General features: G+C 43.9%; 1 protein-coding gene across 9 annotated transcripts in view; it reads left to right on the top strand.

Annotated features, from left to right (window-relative positions):
* The window catches only part of LOC127577647 (transcriptional enhancer factor TEF-1), a 264344-nt gene extending 240762 nt beyond the window's left edge, over nt 1-23582 (top strand). For all 9 annotated transcript variants that reach the window (XM_052029006.1, XM_052029013.1, XM_052029014.1 and 6 more), the window contains 2 exons: nt 7789-7941; nt 16034-23582. In XM_052029006.1, coding sequence (XP_051884966.1) covers nt 7789-7941; nt 16034-16147 — 267 coding nt within the window. In that variant the 3' untranslated portion in view covers nt 16148-23582. The remainder of the gene's footprint in view (nt 1-7788; nt 7942-16033) is intronic.

Genomic DNA, 23582 nt, shown 5'->3' on the forward strand with positions numbered 1-23582 from the left:
GCTGGCATCACTCCTGTGGCCAGTGAGGATGCAAAGATCATCGCCAAATGCACAGCACTCTCTTCCCTCGCTTCCCATAGTATCCTGGGATATATTCCATCTGGCCCTGGTGACTTATCTATCCTAACGTTCTTCAAAAGTTCCAGCACATCCTCTTTCCTCACGTCGACATGCCCTTGCATGTTAGCCTGTTGTACGCCATCCTCACAAATGTCAAGGTCTCTCTTACTGGTGAATATCGAAGCAGAGTATTCAGTAAGGACCTCCCCTACCTCTTCCGACTCCAGGCACATGTTTCCTCTTTTATCCCTGATCGGTCCTACCCTCACTCTAGTCATCCTCCTATTCTTCACATACATGTAGAACGCCTTGGGGTTTTCCTTAATCCTACTCGCCAAGGCCTGCTCATGCCCCCTTCTAGCCCTCCTAAGTCCATTCTTAAGCTCCCTCCTGGCTACCTTGTAGCTCTCCAGAGCCCTGTCTGATCCATGCTTTCTAAACCTTAAGCTTCTTTCTTCCTCTTGACAAGATATTCCATGTCTCTTGTCAACCGTGGTTCCTTCACTCTACCATCCTTATCTTGCCTCAATGGGACAAACTCATCCAGAACACCATGCAAGTACTCCCTAAATAACCTCCACATTTCTGTTGTGCACTTCCCCAAGAAAATGTGTTCTCAACTTACACTCCCAAGTTCCTGCCCAATAGCATCATAATTCCCCCTCCCCCAAATAAATACTTTCCCATATCGTCTGCTCCAATCCCTCGCCAAAGCTTTAGTAAAGGTCAAGGAGTTATGGTCACTATCTCCAAAATGCTCTCCCACCGAGAGATCTGAAACCTGATCAGGCTCATTACCTAGTACCAGGTCCTGTATGGCGTCTCCTCTAGTCGGCCTGTCCACATACTGTGTCAGGAATCCTTCTTGGACACTTCTAACAAACTCTGCCCCATCTATCCCCTTTACACTAAGGAAGTTCCAATCAATATTAGGGAAGCTGAAATCACCGAAGACGACAACCCTGTTATTTTTGCACCTGTCCAAAATCTGCCTCCCGATCTGCTCCTCAGTGTCTCTGCTGCTATTGGGGGGTCTGTAGAATACTCCCAATAGAGTGATCGCTCCCTTCCTGTTTCTGACTTCCACCCACACTGACTCAGTGGACGATCCCTCCAGGACATCCTCCCTTTCTACAGCTGTGATACTGTCCCTGATCAGCAAAGCCACTCCCCCACCTCTTTTACCTCCGTCTCTGTCGCTTTTGAAACACCTAAACCCCGGAATATCCAGCAGCCATTCCTGCCCTTGTGACAGCCAAGTCTCTGTAATGGCCACCACGTCATAGTTCCATGTACTTACCCACACTCTAAGTTCATCAGCCTTGTTCCTGATACTTCTCACATTAAAGTAGGCAGAGTTCAGCCCATCCAACTGACTGCAATTTTGCCCTTTCAAACATCTATCCTTCCTCACAGTCTTTCTACACTCTGCATCTACTTGTACACTAAATGCACCAACCTCTGACCTGTCACTCGGGTTCCCATCCCCCTGCCAAACTAGTTTAAACCCTTCCCAACAGTTCTAGCGAACCTGCCCGCAAGAACATTGGTCCTCCTCCAGTTCAGGTGCAACCCGTCCCTTTCGTGCAGGTCGTACAGGTTCACACTTAAAGGGGCAGTTGTAAAAACCCTGAACTGTGAATAATATACAAGAGCCTTCAACACATTCATAGAATTTCAAGTACAGCAAGAGGCAGTTTTGCCCATTGTGACTGTACCACACCTTTGAAACAGCTTTCCAATTCATTCTACTCCCCTGCTCTTTCCTCGAGGTACCTTGTAATTGTTCCTTTCAAATATTTCTTCAGTCTCCTTTTAAAAGTTTCTAAAGTCACAGCCCCGTTTTACAAATGTTCTTCTTGCCCATCTCTCCTTCAATTCAACCATTTGGTTCTTGAACCAGCCTGCACAACCCTAATCACCACCTCCAGTACCACAACACTGAGCACTTTGCACCACAACGGACTTTGTTTCTTTTCCTGTTCTGTTTTCTTGTGTTCTTTCTTTAATTTGTTTTACTTGTGAATGTTGTCTCTCTGATGCTCTGTGCCTGTGATGCTGCTGCAAGTAAGTTTTTCATTGCACCTGTGCGACATGTACTTGTGCGTATGACAATAAATATTACTTTCAACTTTTGGACTTTCGACTTAAGTTCTTTTCTGTTCAGGTTGCGACTGTCCTGACTGTAATTTCTCTTAAATTACTTATCAAAGACTCTGAACACTTATGTTAAATCTCCCTTTAACTTCTCTGCACCAAGGAGAATGATTGTGGCTTCTTCACAGAACACATTCCTGGTGTTGTCCTGTTAAATCCCTCTTACAACCACTGTGAGATCATACTATCCTTCCTTCCTACAATGTGATGCCCACAATCGGACACAATACTCCAGCGGCTTTTTTATAAGAAAGATTTAGCAGAACTTCCTACTTTGGTTCTCTTGTTTACAAAGCCATGGTGTATTGGGCTCCCACTATCGAAGGCTGCATAACTCAGTTTGTAGCTCATAACTTGGCTGAATAACTTGTTTAATTGGACAGTCAATTAACTGACTTGAAGGGCTGAATTCCTTTTCCTAATGTAATACCTAAATGTGTGTGATTTATTTTTAGCTCTTTCTATTATTGTGAGGATGTTACTTTCATTTAGCCTGCTGAGGGAAAATATCAGCTGTGTATGTAACTTAAGGGGTGGAGGCAGAGACTTGCAAAACATTTAAGAAGCATCTGGATGAGCACTTCGGCGTGTCCCCTCTGACCCTCACCAACTTTTATCGATGCACCACAGAAAGCATCCTAACCGGATGCATCACGGCTCGGTACAGCAACTGCTCTGCCCATGATCGCAAGAAACAGCAGAGAGTTGTGGGCATAGCCCAGCACATCATGGAAACCAGCCTCCCCTCCATGGACTCTGTCTACACTTCCCGCTGCCTTGGTAAAGCAGCCAGCATAATCACAGACCCCACCCACCCCAGACATTCTCTCTTCAACCCCCCTCCCATTGGGCAGAAGATACAAAAGCCTGAAAGCACGTACCACCAGGCTCAAGGACAGCTTCTATCCCGCTGTTATAAGACTATTGAACAGTTCCCTAGTATGATAAGATGGACTCTTGACCTCTCAATCTGCCTCATTATGGCCTTGCACCTTATTGTCTGCCTGCACTGCACTTTCTCTGTAACTGTAACACTTTATTCTGCATCCTCTTACTGTTTTCCCCTGTACTACCTCAATGCACTGATGTGATGAGATGATCTGTATGGATGGCATGCAGAACAAAGTTTTTCACTGTACCTCGGTACAAGTGACAATAATAAACCAATTTACCGATTGAAGGACTAAGGTGTTTAGGTTACAGACCAAATGCTGGTAAAAGGGACTGGTTATGGATGGGTACTTGATGGTCAGCATGAACATGATGGGCCAAAGGGCCTGTTTCTGTGCTGTGTGACTGTAGGTGACTGCGGCGTAGAAGGCAGAGAGCTGGAAAATGGGATTACCTGCTGACCAGCAGGGATATAGTGGGCCGCAGGATCCAATTCCCAGCTGCGAACTACCCTGTAATTTGAGAAGGAAAAATAATATTAGGAGGAAGCAAACTACAAACAGCCGGAGGAACTCAGTGGGTCGAGCAGCATGGGGGGGTGGTGGGAGGAATTGTCGACGTTTTGGGTCGAGACCTTTCATCAGCTATTAGGAGGATGTTCGGAAGGAGGAGGGAGGAATGGGAGAAATCAGTCACCCTTCCTCCTCCTGTTGTGGTTTGATATGCCATCTGTCCTTGTATCATTCTTTACCCTTACCTTCAGTTGTTGTAACATCGCTCGAAGGATTACAGAAGTCAATTGTGTTCTGCGTTAACAGAGCTCTTCCTCCTCCTCTTGTGGCCATGCCTGGCAAACTCTACTCTTGAGCTGAGTCCCAAGCTGAAATATTTGTCAATGTTTAAAGCTCTCTTTTAAAGACTCATTGAAAGTGGCTACACAGGTAGTTAGGGTGGTTAAGAAGGCTTATGAAACGCTTGCATTTATTAATCGGGGCATTGAGTACAGGAGTCAAGAAGTTATGATGCATCTCTATAGAGCTCTGGTTAGGCCACATTTGTGTGCAATTCTGGTCACCTCACTATAGGAAGGATGTCGAGGCTTTAGAGAGGGTGCAGGGGAGGTTTACTAGGATGCTGCCTGGATTAGAGGGCATGTGCTATCGGGGAGAGGCTGGACAAACTTGGGCTCTTTTCTCTGGAGCAGCGGAGGCTGAGGGGTGATCTGTTGGAAGTGTATAAAATTATGAGGGGCATAGATAGGGTGGACAAGCAATATCTTTTTCCCATTATTGAACGATCCAATAATGAGGTGATAGGGGGTAGGTTCAGAACAGACATGAGAGGTACATTTTCCACTTAGAGAGTGGTGGATGCCTGGAATGTGTTGCCTGATAGGGTGGTGGAGGCAAATTCATTGGGCTTTTAAGAGTGGCTTGGATGGGCACATGAATGAGAGGAAAATAGAGGGATACGGGCATTCTGTAGGAAGGAGGGATTGGCTATGTCGGCACAACATTGTGGGCCGAAGGGCCTGTCTGTGCTGTTCTATGTTCTTTCATGCTGCCCCTTTGTATTCTAGTGTCCAGCATCTTGTTCTGGTTTATCGGTGTTAAATGAAGTCTGCCTCACATTAGTGGAGAATGAATCAGATTTATTATCACTGACTTACATGACGTGAAATTTGTTGTTCTGCAGCAGCAGTACAGTGCAAAGCATAAAATTACTATAAATTACAAAAATTAATTAGTGCAACAAAAAGGTAGTGTTCATGGACCATTCAGAAATCTGATGGCGGAGTGGAAGAAGCTGTTCCTGAATCGTTGTGTGTGGGTCTTCAGGCTCCTGTACCTCCTCCCTGACTCTGGTGGGTTTGGTCCTTGTGACTGAACTGGCCTTCTAAGGAATCCAGCACAGATTCACCAAAGCCACTGAGGATTACATTTCAAAGAGGAGTTAATTCACAAAGTTTGTACTTGCTGGAATATTGAAAGTTATGGGTGATTTAATTGAGGATTCAGATCTGGATGTCAGGAAAAGACGAGGTTTTGAAAAGGTCGATAAGAACCGTAGACACAAGACAGCAGATGCTGGAATCTGGAGCAAAAACCAAACTGCTGGAGGAACTCAGAGGGTCAGGGAACATCTGTGGAGGGAAATAGTTGACTTTTCAGCTCGAGATCCTTCATCTGGATTGAAAGGTGGAGGGGAGGTGGCCGGTACGAAGGGGTGAGGCAAGAGCTGGCAGGTGATTGGTGGATCCAGGTGAGGGGGGGGGGGTGATAGATGGAGGAGGGAAGGGTGGAAATACGGAGGTTGGGAGGTGGAGGCAACTGATCGGAGAGGGCTCTGATAGGAGAGGAAGGTGGAGCATGGAGTCAAATAAGGGAGGTGGGGAGGGGACCCAGTGGGAGGGGTGTGTGGGTGGCGGGCAGATGGGGTGAGTGTAGGAAGGGAAAGAAACAGGGGTGGGGGTTGGGAGGGGTGTGGGGTGGGTGTGGGAGGAATTGGGTAGATCAGGAGAGAGAGAAGGGACAGGGGGAGCAGGTTACCTGAAACTGGAAAGATCAATGTTCATGCCGTTGGGTTGTAGACCACCCAGGCGGAAAGTGAGGTGCTGTTCCTAAGAAACGTGCCCAGTTATCTGGAGTCTGGAAGGAAGGGTCATCCAATACAGCAGTCGCTAAATCGAAGTCGAGTTTATTGTCGTATGCACAGGCGCAATGAAAAACTTAATTTCATATTCCAATCCACTTGAGAATCCAGGGAAAACTGTCTCATCACGGGGTGGTGAGATGGAGAACAGTCTCACAATGGTTGCGGTGGATAGCAAGGATGGAAGTTAGGGAGAACTGGATAACAGCAGAAGGGAGAGGGGAACGGAAGATGACAGTGACTGAGGCAGATGCTGAAGGTTGAAAGAGGCTTGTACAGGACAGGAACACTGGCATGGAGCAGTTGGACTAAATGACCCAGCTCTGTTATGTAGATAGAAACTCTCACCTTCTGACCTTCTGTGGGGTTGATAGGCTGGTAAAGAAGGTGTATGACATGCTTACATTTATTGGTCAAGGCATTGAGTTCAAGAGTCAGGAAGTTATGAAAAAGAATCAGATTTATTATCACTGACATCTGACATGAAATTTGTTGTTTTGTGGCAGCAATACAGTGCAAGACACAAAATCTATAAATTACAAAATAAATAGTGCAAAAAAAGAATAATGAGATAGTGTTAATGGATTCCATCTGGAGTATTGTATTCAATTCTTGTCAGCCCCATTACAGGAAGGATATGGAGGCGTTGGAGAGGGTGCAGAAGAGGTTCACCAGGATGCTGCCTGGATTAGAGGGCATGAGTTGTAAGGAGAGATTTAGACAAGTTGGGTTGTTTTCTCTGGAGCGGTGGAGGCTGAGGGGAGACCTGATAGAAGTTTATAAGATTCTGAGAGGCATAGCTCGAGTAGACAGCCGGTATCTTTTTCCCAGTTAGAGGGCATGCATTGAAGGTGAGAGGGAGTTAGTTCAAAGGAGATGTGTGGGGCAAGTTTTTTTTTTACAGAGTTGTGGGTGCCTGGAATGTCCTGTCAGGGGTGGTGGTGGAGGCAGATACGACAGTATGGTTGAAGGGAAGTAGCTGTTCTTGAACCTGGTGGTGTGGGACTTCAGGCTTCTGTACCTCCTGCCCAGGAGCTGTACCTCTTGCCCAGGAGCTGTGAGAAGATGGCACGGCCCGGATGGTAGGGATCTTTGATGATGGATGTTGCCTTCTTGAGGCAGCACCTCCTGTAGATACTCCCGATGGTGGGGAGGGATGTGCCCGTGATGTGTTGGGCTGAGTCCACTACTCTTTCTTTTTCAATCTTTTTAATAGTTTTCAAATGAATACAGATTAATTTATCAATGTTTGTACATGTAATACAAAGAGATCAGGAGAACAATCATGACATGGATAATCATAAAGAACAATAAAGTATAAAAAAAATCTGTAGCTCCAACGATCTGTTAGTGAGTGAATATAATATAAAAGAAAAAGATTTATTATAAAATATAAAAGAAAGAAAAATATCCCCAAAACAATAAGAAAAATTATAAACAATATATCAAACCAAACTAAGCTAAAGAAAAAAAAAATTCAAAAAAACCCAGAAAAAAACCACTGGACTAAAATTTCTCAGTAGAAACAGCAATATTATGTCGTCAACTTCGTTCCTCTAAATTGAAAGGTTATTATAAGGGGATCTATATCATGTGAAAATATTGAATAAATGGACTCAAATTTAAACGAAGGATCAACAGTACCACTCCTAATTTTTTTCCAAGTTTAAACATGATATAGTTTGAGAGAACCATTGAAAAGTAGTAGGGGGTATTGGATCCTTCCATTTAAGCAAAATGGATTGTTTGGCCATTAATGTAACATGAGTCCACTACTCTGCAGCTTCTTTCTTTCCTGCGCATTCGAATTGCCGTCCCAGACCGTGATGCAACCAGTCAGGATGCTTTCAACAGTACATCTGTAGAAGTTTGTTAGAGTGTTCGGTGACTTGGGGGTGTCATTGTGTAGACATTATGTCAAAATATTCTACTGGTTGGTTTTGACTTTATTTAGAACATCATGAAAATGTAAATTCATAACATGATATCAAAAATGTAAATTCATTTTTCTTAACTTTTTACCCCCAGACTGAATATGCAAGGTTTGAGAACGGGCGTTTTGTATACAGAATAAACCGTTCCCCCATGTGTGAGTATATGATCAACTTCATTCACAAGCTCAAACACTTACCAGAAAAGTACATGATGAACAGCGTATTGGAGAATTTCACTATTTTATTGGTGAGTCTTTCATCTAAAACCCAAATTAATTATTTGCACCATTTTAGCCTTTGACTTCATTCAAGTGGAGCTCTCCCTTGAATATTTGGAAATCACTCTTTGCACAGCCTGGCTATCATTCTTTGGCTGATGTCTGGGTCCTGTGGAGGACTTGAAGATGATTGATGTGCTACCATGGTTTTAAATTGGGGGAAGGGGATCGACTGATAGTGGGACAACACACAAGGTGCTGGAGGAACTCAGCAGGTCGGGCAGCATCTGTGGAGGGAAATGGACAGTTGACATTTCTGGTCGAGACCCTTCACCTCGACCGAAAGATAGAGGGCAGATAGCTGGTATAAAGAGATGGGGAAAGATCTGGTGGAATCGTGAATATCCAGAACTTGTCGATTATTCCACTCCAGTGTTTGCCTTGAGTTGGGATGTTATGTTGCAGTCACGGTAGTGTAGTGGTTAGCGTAACGCTATTACAGCGCCAGCGACCCGGGTTCAATTCCAGCTGCAGTCTGTAAGGAGTTTGTATATTCTCCTTGTGACTGTGTGGGTTTCCTCCGGCTGCTCCAGTTTCCTCCCACATTCCAAAGACGTACGGGTTAGGAGCTGTGGGCGTGCTATGTTGGCGCCGGAAGCGTGGCGACACTTGCGGGCTGCCCCCAGCACATTCTCAGTAACGCAAGAAGACATATTTCACTGTGTGTTTCGATGTGCATGTGACTAATAAATAAATATAAGTCGTTGGTGAGGCCGCACTTGCAGTACTGTGTACAGTTTTGGTCACCCTGTTATAGGAAAGATGCGGTTAAACTAGAAAGAGTGCAGAAAAGATTTACGAGGATGTTGCCAGGACCAGAGGGCCTGAGTCACAGGGAGAGGTTGGCCAGGCTAGGTCTTTATTCCTTGGAACGTAGGAGAATGAGGGGTGATGTTGTAAAGGTGTTTAAAATCATGAGCGGCATGGATACAGTGGAGTCCAAAACTAGGGGCATAGGTTTAGGGTGAGAGGGAGAAGATTTAAAAGTGACCTGAGGGGCAACTTTTTCACACAGAGGGTGGTGAGTATATGGAACGAGCTGCCAGAGGGAGTGGTTGAGGCAGGTACAACAGTATCGTTGAAGAAGCACTTGGATAGGTACATGGAGGGGCGGGGCTTGGAGGGATATGGGCTGAACACAGGAAATTGGGACTAGCTGGGTGGGCAGCGTGGTCGGCGTAGAGTCATTGGACCAAAGGGCCTGTATCCGTGCGGTATTGCTCTATGACTCTCTGATTTATTGTTCTTGTCAACCTGCTAGAATTTTGCATTACTAGCCTATTAAACTCAGCAGCAAGCTGGATCAGGGGCTGTCAGGTGCAGGTTCAACTACATGCTCACAGAGTTGTACAGCAAAGAAATAAGTAGGCCCTTCGGCCCATCTAGTCCCGGCCACTTGATCTTCTGCCTCGTCCCATCTACCTGCACCCGGACCATATCCCTCCAAACCCCTCCCATCCATGTACCTATCCAAACGTCTTACATGTTACAATTGAACCCGCATTGACCACTTGCACTGGCAGCTCGTTCCACACTCGCACCACCCTCTGAGTGAAGAAGTTGCCCCTCAGATTCCCCTTAAATATTTCACCTTTCACTCTAAACCTATGACCTCTAGTTCTAGCCTCACCCAACCTGAGGGGAAAAGCCTGCATGCATTCACCCTATCTATACCCTTCATAATTTTGTATACCTCTATAAGATCTCCTCTCATTCTCCTGTGCTCCAGGGAATAAAGTCCTAACCTATTCAACCTTTCTCAATAACTCAGGTCCTCAAATCCCGACAACATCCATATAAATTTTCTCTGTACTCTTTCAAGCTCGTATCTTTCCTGTAGGTAGGTGACCAGAACTGCACACAATACTCTAAATTCGGCCTCACCGACGTCTTGTACAACTTCAACATAACATCCCAACTCGTGTATTAAATGCCCTGATTTATGAAGGCCAAAGTGCCAAAAGCTCTCTTTATGACCCTATCTACCTTGATGCCACTTTCAAGGAATTATGGATCTGTATTCCCAGATCCCTTTGTTCTACCGCACTCCTCAGTGCCCTACCATTCACTGTGTAAGCCTTACCCTGATTTGTCCTCCCAAAGTGCAACACCTCACACTTGTCTGCATTAAATTCCATCTGCCATTTTTCAGCCCATTTACTTCACTGGCTAAGATCACGCTGCAAGGTTTGATAGCCTTCCTCGCTGTCCACTATGCCCCCAATCTTGGTGTCATCTGCAAATTTGCTGATTCAGTTTACCACGTTATCATCTAAATCATTAATATAGATGATAAACAACAGCGGACCCAGCACCGATCCCTGCGGTACACCACTAATCACAGGCCTCCAGTCAGAGAGACAACCATCTACTACCACTCTCTGGCTTCTCCCGCTCAGCCAATGTTGAATCCATTTGACTACTTTATCCTGAATGCCAAGCGACTTAACCTTCTAGAGCAGCCTCCCATGCGGGACTTTGTCAAAGGCCTTGCTAAAGTCCATGTAGACAACGTCCATTGCCTTTCCCTCATTGACCTTCTTGGTAACCTCCTCAAAACTCTATAAGATTAGTTAGACATGACCTACCACACACAAAGCCATGTTGACTATCCCTAATCAGGCCCTGTATATCCAAATACTTATATATCCTGTCCCTTAGAATACCTTCCAATAATTAACCACGACTGATGTCAGGCTCATTGGCCTATAATTTCCTGGCTTATTTTTAGAACCTTTCTTGAACAACGGAACAACATCAGCTATCCTCCAGTCCTCCGGCACCTAACCTGTGGCTAAGGAGGTTTTAAATATCTCTGCTAGGGCCCCTGCAATTTCTGCACTGGCCTCCCACAAGATCCGAGGGGACACCTTGTCAGGCCCTGGGGATTTATCCATCTTCATTCCCCTCAAGACAGCCAGCACCACCTCTTCTGTATTCCGGATAAGGTCCACGACTACTTTTTTGCCTCAGTTTTGTAGTCTCTGTGTCTGTCTCCAGAGTAAATACGGATGCAAAAAATTCATTTGAGATCTCTCCCATCTCTTTCGGCTCCATGCATAGATGACCACACTGATCTTTAAGAGGACCAATTTTGTCCTTTGTTACCCTTTTGCACTTGGGACTCTCTTTCATCCTGTCTGTCAGGGCAATATCATGTCCTCTTTTTGCCCTCCTGATTTCTCTCTCAAGTATTCTCTTGCGTTTCTTATACTCCTCGTGCCTCATTTGATCCTAACCTGATATGCACCTCCTTTTTCTTTACCAGACTCTCAATATCCCTCGATAACCAAGGTTTCCTGAACCTGCTAGCCTTGCCTTTTATTTTTTACCTTTCCTTTATCCTTTCAAGATTTTTGTACCTCTGTAAGGTCACCCCTCAACCTCTTATAATCCAGGGGAAAAAGTCCCAGCCTTTTGAACCACTCCTTATAACACAATCTCTCCAGTCTCAGTAACATCCTTGTGAATCTTTTTTGCACTGTTTCCAGCTTAATGACATCCTTCCTGTAGCTGGGTGACCAGAACTGCTCTCAATACTCCAAGTGTGGTCTCACTTAATGAACAGTTATTAATGCTCATTCTTAATGCAACCCTAATCAACACTTGGTATGACAGGAGCCTCAGTCTCTGCACCTCCAATAGATTTGAAGTTCTTGCACCCTTGGGGTACATGTGTGGGGACTGAAGAGAGATCGAATAAACTATAAAAAGGAAGATGGTTAAGTGGGGGGGGGGGGGGGGGGGTAAACATTGCAAACAGGAACATGATGCCCAAAGTCTATATTGTCCACTCAGTGCCAAAGTAAGCAACATCTCCTCTGAACTGGAGTGGAAGTGAGAGGGAGGGGATTCAGTTGTCATGGTCCACATAGATCACTGATATAGGCAGGACAAAGGAAAAGGTTCTGCTGTGTGAGATGGAGCCCTTGGGCACTAAATTAAAAAGCAGAACTACAAAGTTAATGATGTCTGGATTATTATCTGAGCCAGGAGCAAATTGGCACAGGGTTAATAGGATCAGGGAGATGAAAGTGCAGATTGGAGTGGGAGAAGTCTCAATTTGAGGGGTGCAGCATCAGGACTGAGGAAAGCGAGAGCTGTTCCACTGGGATGGAGCGCACCTGAGCCACCCTGGGACCCGAGTTCCAGCAAATCATAACTAGGAAGGTCGACAGAGCCTCAAACTAAATAAGGGGAAGGGATGGAGGGGGGCAGGGGGAGGGTGCCAATGGGGAAGAAGCTCAAGAAAAACTGAAGAGGGGGAGAAAAAGCAAGGAAGCAATTTGGGAAAGGGATTTGGATAAGGTTAATAAAGTTGCCCCAGGAAGGGGCAGAGCATACAGTATATAAGAAAGTAGGATAAGAAAATGAGACAAAGGTGTATAAAAATGTTAAAAAGATGAATTTTAAGTTGGTGTGTCTGAAGGCACGAGACAATCATTCTAAGATGGAGCAGTGTGGGCAGTTTGGATCTCCTTACTGAGAAAGAACATGCCACTGAGGGAGTGAGGTGATTCCCGGCATGGAGAGAGATTACATTGACGAGACTGGTATTCATTTGAGTTGAGAAGAAGGAAAGGGGGTATCTTTGAAAATTGCAAAATTCTTACAATGCTACACAGACTGGAGGAAGCATACTGTATTTTGACCTGCCACCTTCAATGGTGGAATTGTGAAATACAGGGATTTTTTTTCTATTTATTAAATTTTTGTGAGCAAGCCCACCATTTATTGCATATCCCTAACTGCCTTTGAGAAGATGGTGGTGAGCTGCCATCTTGTGTCCTTCCGGCGAAGGTGCTCCCACAGTGCTGTTGGGGAGAGAGTTCCAGGATTTCGATCAAGCGACAATGAAGGACCTTTGAAATGTTTCCAGGTTAGGATGGCATGCGACATGGAGAAGGATCAGAGTTATGGAGCAATACCGCACGGACACAGGCCATTCGGCCCAACAAGTCCATGCCGACCAGGTGCCCACACAGTTAGTCCCAATTTCCTGCGCTCGGCCCATATCCCTTTAAGCCCTGCCCCTCCACCTATCCAAGCGCTTCTTAAATAATAGTATTGTACCTGCCTCACCCACTTCTTCTGGCAGCTCGTTCCATATACCCACCACCCTCTGCGTGGAAAAAGTTGCCCCTCAGGTCCCTTTTAAATCTTTCCCCTCTCACCCTCAACCTATGCCCCCTAGTTTGGACTCCCCTACCCTGGGGAAAAGACTTAAATTCCACCTTATCTGTGCCTTGGTGTTCCCAAGCACCAGCTGCCCTTGTCCTGCTGTGTCACAGAGGTCACAGGTGCCTGGGTGGGAAACTGCAGTGCATTTTGCAAATGATAACTAATTCAACCAGTGTGTGTGGGTGGGCTGGGGGGGTGGGGGTGGGGGGTGCGGCAGGAGGTAAATAACATTTAGGGTGGCTGATGGGGTGCCAATTAAACTGCTTATGTTGTCTTGGATGCTGTTGAGCTTCCCGAGTGTTGCGCCTTGGGGTGACAGAAGGTGAATCATTCACCACAGGATCCCCAGCCTCTGAACTGCTCATATAGCCTCTGCATTTATGAGACTGACTAGTTTGAGTTTCTGGTCAGTGCTGAGCTCCAGGGTGTGGGTGGTGGGGTATTGGACAGTAAGTATTGCTGGGTAACCCCCTTGTTGATTCTTGCTGGTTGAGAGCAGATTGATTAGTGGTAATTAGTTGTCCTACATTTCGTGAATAGGACACACCCAGACAATCATCCACGTGGTCGGAGATGCCAGTGTGGTAACAGTGCTGGAACAGCCTGACTAAAGGTGTTGCAGCAACAAACAATCTGCCGGAGGAATTCAGCAGATCGAACAGCATCACGATGCTACTTGACCAGCTGAGGTCCTTCAGCAGATTGTTAATTGAAATTGGTTTATTATTATTGGTTTATTGGAATTGGCAGGCACAGTAGTGTAGCGGTTAGCATAGCACTATTACAGTGCCAGCAACCCGGGTTCAATTCCGGCCACTGTTTGTACGTTCTCCCCGTGTCTGCGTGGGTTTCCTCCGGGTGCTGCGGTTTCCTCCCACATTCCAGAGGCATACGGGTTAGGAAGTTGTGGGCGTGCTATGTTGGCACCAGAAGCGTGGCGACACTTGCGGGCTGTCTCCAGAACACTCTACGCAAAAGATGCATTTCACTGTGTGTTTCAATGTACATGTGACTAACAAGGATATCTTATCTTATTATTGTCACTTGTACCGAGGTACAGTGAAAAACTTGTCTTGCACACCGTTCATACAGATCAATTCATTACACAGTGCATTGAGGTAGTACAAGGGAAAACAATAACAGGATGCAGAATAAAGTGTCACAGCGACAGAGAAAATGAAGTGCAGGCAGACAATAAGGTGCAAGGTCATAACAAGGCAGATTGTGAGGTCAAGAGTTCATTTTATCGTACTTGGGAACCAGTAAGTTCCTCCAGCAGATTGTTTGTGGCTTCAGACTCCAGTGTCGGCAGTCTCTTGTGTCTCTCTGGAGATGTAGCAGGATCTGGAACTACATCAGGTACATTCTCAGGCCCCCTAGGATGTGTTGTATCCAGTGATCTCAGCTGTTTCTTGGTATCAGCTGAAGTCGATTGGACTGACTGAAATCTGGCTTCAATGATGGTGGAAGTCTCAAAGATGGATCCTCCAATGGGAACTTCTGGCTGAACGTGGCAACAAACACTTGACACTTGCCTGCTGGGCCCTGCCATTGTTGAGGATGGGACGTTCTTGGAACAGCTATCCCCATTGAACAGCAAACAAAACCGCAGAGGCTAGAATCTAAAACAAAAAAACAGGAAATGCTGAAAGAACTCAGCCAGTCGAGCAGCATCGGTGGAAAGAGAAACCAGTTAACGTTTCGGGTGAGGAACCCCTCCTCTTTCAGTCCAGATGAAGGGTCTGAACCTGAAACATCGACTGTCCATTCCCCCGGGTTTCCTCCAGCACCTTATGTGTTGCTCCAGATTCCAGCATCTGCAGTCTCTTGTGTCTCATTACCTTCACCCCCAAGCTCTGCTTTGAACACTGATACCCTTCTACTCTCCCCGCAATCCTGAGGAAGGGGCCCTGACCCAAAATATTAACCGGTTTCTCTTTCCACAGATGCTGCCTAGAGTCAAAGAGCAATGCAGCACGGATACAGGCCCTTTGGCCCAATGAGTCCATGCTGACCAGGTTGTCCACTTAACTAGTCGCAGTTTCCTGCATTTGGCCCATATCCCTCCCGGACCCATCGTCCATGTATCTATCCAAGTGCTTCTTAAATGTTGCGATTGTAGCTGCCTGAACCACTTCCTCTGGCAACTCGCTCAATATACTCATCACCCTCTGGGTGAAGAAGTTGCCCCTCAGATCCCTTTTAAATCTTTCCCCTCTCACCTATGCCCACTAGTTTTGGACTCCCCTACCCTGGGGAAAAGACTGTTACCGTCCACCTTATCGATGCCTCTCATAATTTTAAACACTTCTCTAAGGTGGCCCCTCATTCTCCTACCTTCCAAGGAATGAAAATCTTGCCTGGCCAACCCCTCCCTATAACTCCAGCATTTCCGTTTTTTTGTTTCGGCTGTTCCCGATTACTGTCTACCAACAATCAGTGCTGGATGCACAAGTCTGCAGAGCTTTGAGTTAATCTGTTGATTGTGAGATTGTTTTTCTTTCACCATTGCATGCTGTTTTATTGTTGAGCACACATGTAGTCATGCATTGCAGCTTCACCAGGTTGATGCCTCGTTGCTGGGTGCACCTGCCTCCTGCATTCATTGGCCTGACCAGCAAGAACTGGAGTTCTAAGGGACTGCATGAGCCGAGGTTATAGCAGTTTGGAATAATGAATACATCAAAGTATCCAAGCCCTGGGATTAAAGTTGTTTGTGTGCTTTTTGTCTGGGCCACCCATTCCAATTTGTCCTTGCCTGCCTAACTGCCAAATCTTGTCCCATTAACACTCTGATGAAGACCCTTGGGCTGTTTTAAACATGACATATAAATGAAACTTGCTTTCTATGTTGATGAGGTTTTATTCTGTTGCCTGCAGGTGGTGACAAACAGGGATACACAGGAGACACTTCTGTGCATGGCCTGTGTGTTTGAAGTCTCCACCAGTGAACACGGAGCGCAGCATCACACCTACAGGCTCATGAAGGAATAAGCGTGGATATTTCATTCCCTCTCTGGAGAAAGAAAAACACAGCTGCAATTGAATAGACTTAAAACCTCAAAACATGTGGCAGTGCCTCAAATCGATTGATACACCCATAACACGTCTGAATTTCTGATGTGGTTAGCCTTTTAATGTGTGTATGAGTGTGTGTGTGCGTGTGTGTATATACATCAGGAGCTGTGAATTATGGTACCATGTGATAGGTTTTTATATTGAATTATCTGTGCTTCAAGATTTTTTTTAAAAGACAAATTACCTGTTTGAGTTACTACATTGGAAAAAATGGGACTGTCGTGTCTAAATTTTGTTTTAATAATTGTGGGAGCATAGTCTCTTCAGTACAAGCTTTTCTGTGTCAACAGAAAACAAGAAAAAAGACAGGAACATAATGATTGTAGACACAATGCATTTAACTGTGGAATGACTGCCTGCCTTTGTAAAGATAATTTATTTAAAGAGTTTTTTTTCCAAAGATGGTATATTCACAGGTATATATTTATCAACATGTGAATATGCAGGAGATGGCGTCAGGATGTAGTTCAAGACTTCAGGTCAAGAATTATCGCAATGCTGGTGAAAGAATGTCAGTGATTTCATGGTCACCAGGTCTATTTGCTTTCAGGTTTCCTTATTCTTTTTTTAAACACACACACACTCCTTTTATTTTTACATACATACATACATACATATATATATGTATGTATGTATAAAAAATCATTGGTCTACATTAACCAAACAGTTTTAGGAAATCCTACTGCAAAGCATGCTCATCAGGTTTAGTTGAATGCGACCTTGTCTCAGTGTGAAAGAGTGCATATCCACAGTGGAAGTATTTTGGAGATTAGGACTGTAATGGGATTAGATCAGCTTTGGCCGATTGAATTGGTACTGTCCACTGATGCCAACGAAAGGTGCACATGCTTTTATTTAAAAGAAAATTAATTTGTAGAAAGGTTTTATTGCTTTGTAAACTTTTGATTGAGAGACGTAATGGATGTGTGGCTAACTGGTCATTTAGTAGAAGGGAAATGACTTCCAAAAAGTTGAGTCCTGGTCATGAGATTACAAAAAAAAATTCATAGTTTTGCCACACTTAAAATCTTGTCCACTTCTCACAGTAATATTGACTACTTAACCCTTTCTGGCCCACGTAGAAATCTCAGCTGAGTTCCCAGTGAAAGTCTCCAGGCCATTTGTTAGTTGTGTATGTGCCAGCTGTATCATTTCAGTCATCTGGGGGAAGATGAGCTTGTCTGATACCAAAATAAAATTATGACCATATCACAAGAATTTATTATAAGAGTGTACTGTGAGTTAAGAAACAGCAGTGACTTTTGTATGTTTCTATAATTCTATTTTGTAATAGTGTTTGGAGATTTACTTTTTGGGGAAAAAAGTGTATTTTTTTGCATTGGAAGAAAGTGCATCTTTAGAAAAACCATGGGAGTTAATTCAATACACGCAGATCTGGTCCCAACGTAGGCTTGTCATGCCACTCGCTGTAACTGAACCCTCGTGGTTTGTGTCCTTGAGTGGGTGACGATGGTGGTGTGTGTTTTGATGAAATGAAAGAAACTGCCAGCAAGAATTCAGCAGCGTTACTTCCAAGTGAGTGGGGGACATACAGTGCCTCAATGTCCTGACCACTTGGTTTTTCTGAGATGCAAGGGGTCTTGCCTGTTTTTTGGTATGTGTGTCTGTGTGTGTGTGTGTTTCAACTTTTGGTACTGCGTGTGTAACAGCTGTGGATTTCCCATGTTACTTGGCAGGTAAGCTAACTGTCATGTAACAAAACCAGCTTATCGTGTGTAATTTCTACGACTTTTAAGTTTGAGTTTCTGTACGTTGAAATAATCTGCAGTGGCACAGTCACTAAATGTTCATTTTGGGGGATTTGAGGAGAAAATGCCATGGTTTTAAAGTATTTGTCTTTACACAAATGTGTAAAAAGAAAACACTATATTGTGATCACTGTTCATTGTAAGAAATTATTGAAACCCAAATAAGATGTTACTGAGGCTGTGAGTTCTTTACTAAGCTGGAAGTTATCAGTAACTTTTTTTCAGATGTAATTTTAATTCAGTGCTGCCAAAGCGTAGATTAATCAGTGCCTTAATAGCGTACTATAGGAAGTTACAGTTCATCTGTAGATCTGCATATTTTAATTGGATAATACTGTGCTTTGAGAACAATGTTTAGTCTTGTGATTGTTCCTGACAACACGCGTGTTGCAAACAATGAATCTGAACACACTTGAAAAGCATTTTGAGAAGTATTTTGGTAAAGTGTGTTAAATTGTTATGCCAACTAAACATCAGTGATAAAACAATCACTTCCAATTTGGTCAAACGAGGACCCTGTTTCACGGTTTGGATTGGAATGAGCACAGAGCGCAAGAGTAGCCAGCCTTTTCAACACATGCCTTTAACAACTAATGACCAAATAACAATCTTCATACATCTCCTGCACTCCAGCAAGTAAGTGCCTTTGTTTTTTGATATTCCAGCCTAGAAAAGATCTGTTCAGTCAAATGAAATATAAATTGTATGCAGATCAGAAACCAAATAAAACAAAAAGTGATCACCTTTAATGCCTTTTACTGAGTACTGCAAGCAAATTGAAATAGGATAAATCTTGAAGGTGGCATTTTTGAAGCTGAGACAGATTCATAGATACAACTGAGGTTACACATTGTACAGCGGAAGCAAAAAAAAAGATAAAAATTATTGTAATTGTTTATTTTTTTAGGGGATGTTATAGAGTTTGAATCTTGGTGGAGTTTGACTATTGTATGACAAATCGTGAACAGTTGTTGGCTAAACAGTAACCTTAATACTGTGTCAGCATCCAACTTACACGCATACAGTGCCTGTGGTTTTTAGATTAATGAATACTGATTAAATTATCCTTTTAAGAAATGCGTCATGCTAGCCTCCAACGTGATAAGAAGTTCGAATTAAATTTTGGGTTTGTCTTGTACAAAATTATATAGAATGAACAGCAGAGAAATGGGCCACTTGACTTGTCTCCTTCCTCCTGGTGTCGATGTCCCACACAATCCTCCTCCCTACTTGATGTTCCCCAAACTCCCTCCCCTCGCCTCTATGGGCATCTTTTCTCCCAGTCTCCCCCTTGCATACATTCTCACTATTAGCCTTGCTGATCCCACAAATCAGTGAGTTCCACCGATCTCTGGCAGAAGACATTTCTCTTGAACTCCCTGTTGGATTTTGTAATGACTTCATAATTTTGAATGCCTCTGTTAAATCCCACCTTGTCTAATCCAAGCTTCTCTCCACCTAACCTGAGGAACCTATCCCTGGAACTCGTCTCATTCACTTTCCTCAGTTACAGTGAACTGATGGTGAAGCCTTTGGTCTTGGTCTACCTTCAGTGTCCATCTCTGGGATATCCTTCCCCGTGTACAGGTTGTCTCCTTCCCCGTGTAAAGGTGGCTGCAAGATCATTCCACCTAGGCCTTTGTCAGGCCCAAAGGTGCACCCATTACCTTGGTGTTCAGCTGGCCTTTTATTCTAGAAAGTTCTGGCTTCTTTGCATTTATATCAAGTCTATGGCATGAGCCCAAAATTTGATGGCTGTATATAGCTCAACACAAACCTCCCTTCAAACCCTCCTGACCTAATCTATCCCCAGCAACAAACAACGTGCTGGTGGAACTCAGCGGGTCAAGCAGCATCTGTGGGAGGAAAGGACTTGTCAACGTTTCAGGTCGAAACCCTGCAGGTGCTGCCTGACCTGCTGAGTTCCTCCAGATTCCAGTGTCTGCAGCCTCTTGTGTCTCCAATCCATCCCCATCTCTCTCTAGTTTTCCTTTGAATGGATTTAACTTGGTTCAACTACTCCTGATGGTATTGAGTTCCACATTCTCACCCAACTCTGGGTGAGGGAGGATCTCCTGGATCTGTGTTTTTACTTATGAACCTTGCTGAAGATCTTTTCTGGCAACCCTTTCAGACTGTTGCATAACTTGACAAGTCTGGTCGGTAAAACCTCTGCCGTCTCTTTTCTAAAGATTGACTATGGTCAGTAGGTGACTGATTTGGACAGTTCTAATGTGGTAGGGAAGCTACCCGAGGATTTGGTGAAGAGTTTTGAATGTTGACCTTGGAACTGGGAGCGGAGGTTGCCAGTGGAACAACTGATGTGTTGGGTCAGTGGCATCGCTGGACCTTCACGGACATCATGATGATATTCAACCCCCGATATTCAAGCTCCCACTCCCCACCTTCTTTTATTCCTCCATTGCCACGTTCAAGCTGATTGAGGAGTTAGTTTGCTGATTCAACCAAAACCTGCAATGTAACATACTGTCTTCTGGTAGGACAAACATTGTGCAATTTGCAGCAAGTAGATACCTGGAGTGATTGTTTATCAAACCTGGTGTTGCATCCATTGATGGAATAGATTTTCCTTCTCTATGCATCCAACATGTAACATCTGTAGCAAGGATGGACTGTTGCAGTTTATCTCTGCATGTGTGATTCACTGCAGGGAAGGGCTGTTCAGCCCATCTTGTCTGTGCCAGCTCTTCAAGTCTCAATGCCTGGAAATGTCTCCTCTCCCAGTATTTCCCCTTTCTTTGTGTGAAAGCTCTTGATGAATCTGCTTCCACTGCCCCTTTTTCAGGCAGCAGGTGCCCGATCACAGCATTTAGGATTCCCCAGGTTCTGCAAACTGGAGAACTGATGGAAACCTGAACCTCGCAGCCTCCTGTCTTAATTCTGCAGCAAGGATGCCGGAACTAGGTTCTGATTAGAGTGCTCTGACTGTTTGGTGCCTTGGACTCTTGTGTGTCTCAGCTGTGTTCAGCCGAACCGTGGGAAGTGGCGGAGAGGATTGGATGAGAAACCACCGCTTTTCAGAACCAAAGAAAACTCTTTCTACAGAGCTGGTTAAAATGAGCCAATGGACATGTGAGGTTATACAAAACTTTGCTGCCCAGTTCCACTGAGTCCCTTTCATCCCTCACTGCAGTGCTTGCTACCTACACCAGGTCCTGTGTATGTACACCTCCATCTTAAAACTCCATAGGTCCCTCTATGGTCTTATGCCCCTCCCTATTCCTGTTTTCTTCTCCAACCTGATAACATCTTCACGTTCCAAGCCTAGTATCTTGATCAAATACAAATTTAATTGCTCCACGATTGGCAGATGTGCCTTCAGCTGCTGAGACCTGAAGATCTGGAATCCCGTCCTGTGCCTCTCTACTTTAAGCCGCTCCTTAAAAACCTACCTCCTCAACCAAACGACAGGTCACCCTCCCCAGTTTCTCCTTGTGTGGTTTAGCATCACGTCTTTGATAGCTGTCTGTGAAGCCCTTGGGGACATTTTCCTACATTTAAAGGCACTTTATAAATGAAAGTTGTTGTTGTTGAAAGGTTCACGAGCTTTGTCAATTCATTCACGTGTGCAAAGAAAGTAGTGAGGAGCGGCATAGATCCCTATGTTATACCAGTAACATCTCGACAACACTTCAGATTCGATGAATGATGCTTGATATGTGGCTGACAATGACTTTGGAACCAGCTTGAGTATTTTTTTTCACGAATAGCCTTTCTTGAGAGAATTGAAAGTTCTGGTCACGTTTCTTGGTTGACTTGTTCAGATAACCCAGGAATTGTAGAGTTCTGTTAAAAATCATTAATTGAATTCATTTTGGTCCAAAGCCCTTTGAAAGTTCCAGAGTGATGCTTTTCTTTCAGATACACCTACCAAGTAAAATAGTTCAAATTAAATGAGAAGGGCACTTTCTAAACATGTCCACAGGAGCTTAAACCCAGTGCTACACGCATACACATGGATATACACACGCAGGTGCGGGCACACATACATCGGCACACACTTAGACACACAGCTTAAGTCGTTGGAAGATAAAATGGATTGATTATCTGTGTGCCTAACCTGTCACAATGGGACTGTTTTGACACATTAACGGGTGTTAGGAATTGTTAAATGTAATTCTAGAAAAGCTAATATATAGGTTTGGTTACTTTGCAAGGAGGTGCAGTAACTGCGTGTAGAAGATTTGCTTTGACCCTGTGCCATTGGAACGCACAGTAGACTGTTGGAGTTGTCATTGTTTTCTTTGCGGTGGAGTACTCTTTGGATTAAATTTGCATTATCTCCTTATTGGCAAATGGTTTCATTGCAGCCTGTGTATCATTGTGGCCTGTGACTTGCTCAAGTGAAGATTAGCCAGGGGAATACATATGTGCCTGAATTAAGGAGTTCAGAATCCTTTAAACCTAAGTAGCCTTTCATTTTTTCCTCTATCTACAAGTTCCTTCTGTGTAAACAAATGTTTATTTTCGTGTGTGTCAGCTCACATTTATAAAATAACTCATTGAATTTAACGTGCTTATTTTCTGTGTTGTAATGTGTATGAAATGGTATTGTGGCTTTAATTGATTTAAACTATGGTCAGTGGTTACTTTTAATATCACCTACAGCTGGCAAATTTGATAGACGTTTCTTTTTTTTTGCTTTATTTCACTTACACTCCCTGAAAAAGTGAACTTACATGGTTACTGTCAAAACTTTACACAATATTTCAATCCCTGAGTCAGTGTTTCTGAGACAGTTAACCTGGTAAATTTCATGTTGCTGTTTGTGGGAGCTTGCTGTGCGCAATCTCCCTGCCATGTTACATTAGGACAGTGACAACTACTTCATTGGCTGTAAACTACTTTGGAATGAACTGAAAGGGATGTGAAAGATGCTATAGAAATGCAGGCCACTTTAGTTTTTAAGCTGTCATGTTCAGTAACTAATCACAGCACGGTGAACACTGCCTTCGAAGTTTTGCAATTGGTGTTTTTAATTTTTATTCCGAAAACACTGCTCAATGTGGTCGGACGAGTTTGTAATTTCTTAATTTATTCCAAGCACTTGCCTTGCGCAAAACTTTGTTCCTCCTGCAAACACATCCCTATCAATCTTTCTAACTGACCCCAAAAAATACTATCAAAGAAGGAGATGACACCAAACTTGCAAGCTGTACTATGTTTTGTATTGCTGTTAATGTGCAGGTACCGGTACCTTTTTGGGTTATAACCATTTAAAAATGTTGGCTTTGATGTAAACTCATCTTTACTATGGATAGTTATATGAAATTTATAGGGTATTGTGTGCAGAGAATCTTTTCCAGGTGCTTTGTATAAAGGATGTATCTTAGCTTTCTTGGTACCAATGTGTGATAACCTAATTATCCATGACAGTTAAGTGCAATTATTTGATCATCACTCTGAAACACAACTTTGTGTGTCCTTTACAGCAAATGTTTGACACATTTTAATGACACATTTTAAGGCCTTCCTAATTAAAGTGGTAGACATTTTGTAGCTTTCTAGAAACTTTGTATTTGTATTCATACAGTATAAATCAACAATAAAAAAAAGGAAAC

The sequence above is a fragment of the Pristis pectinata genome, chromosome 14, assembly GCF_009764475.1.
Source record: "Pristis pectinata isolate sPriPec2 chromosome 14, sPriPec2.1.pri, whole genome shotgun sequence".
Taxonomy (NCBI): domain Eukaryota; kingdom Metazoa; phylum Chordata; class Chondrichthyes; order Rhinopristiformes; family Pristidae; genus Pristis; species Pristis pectinata.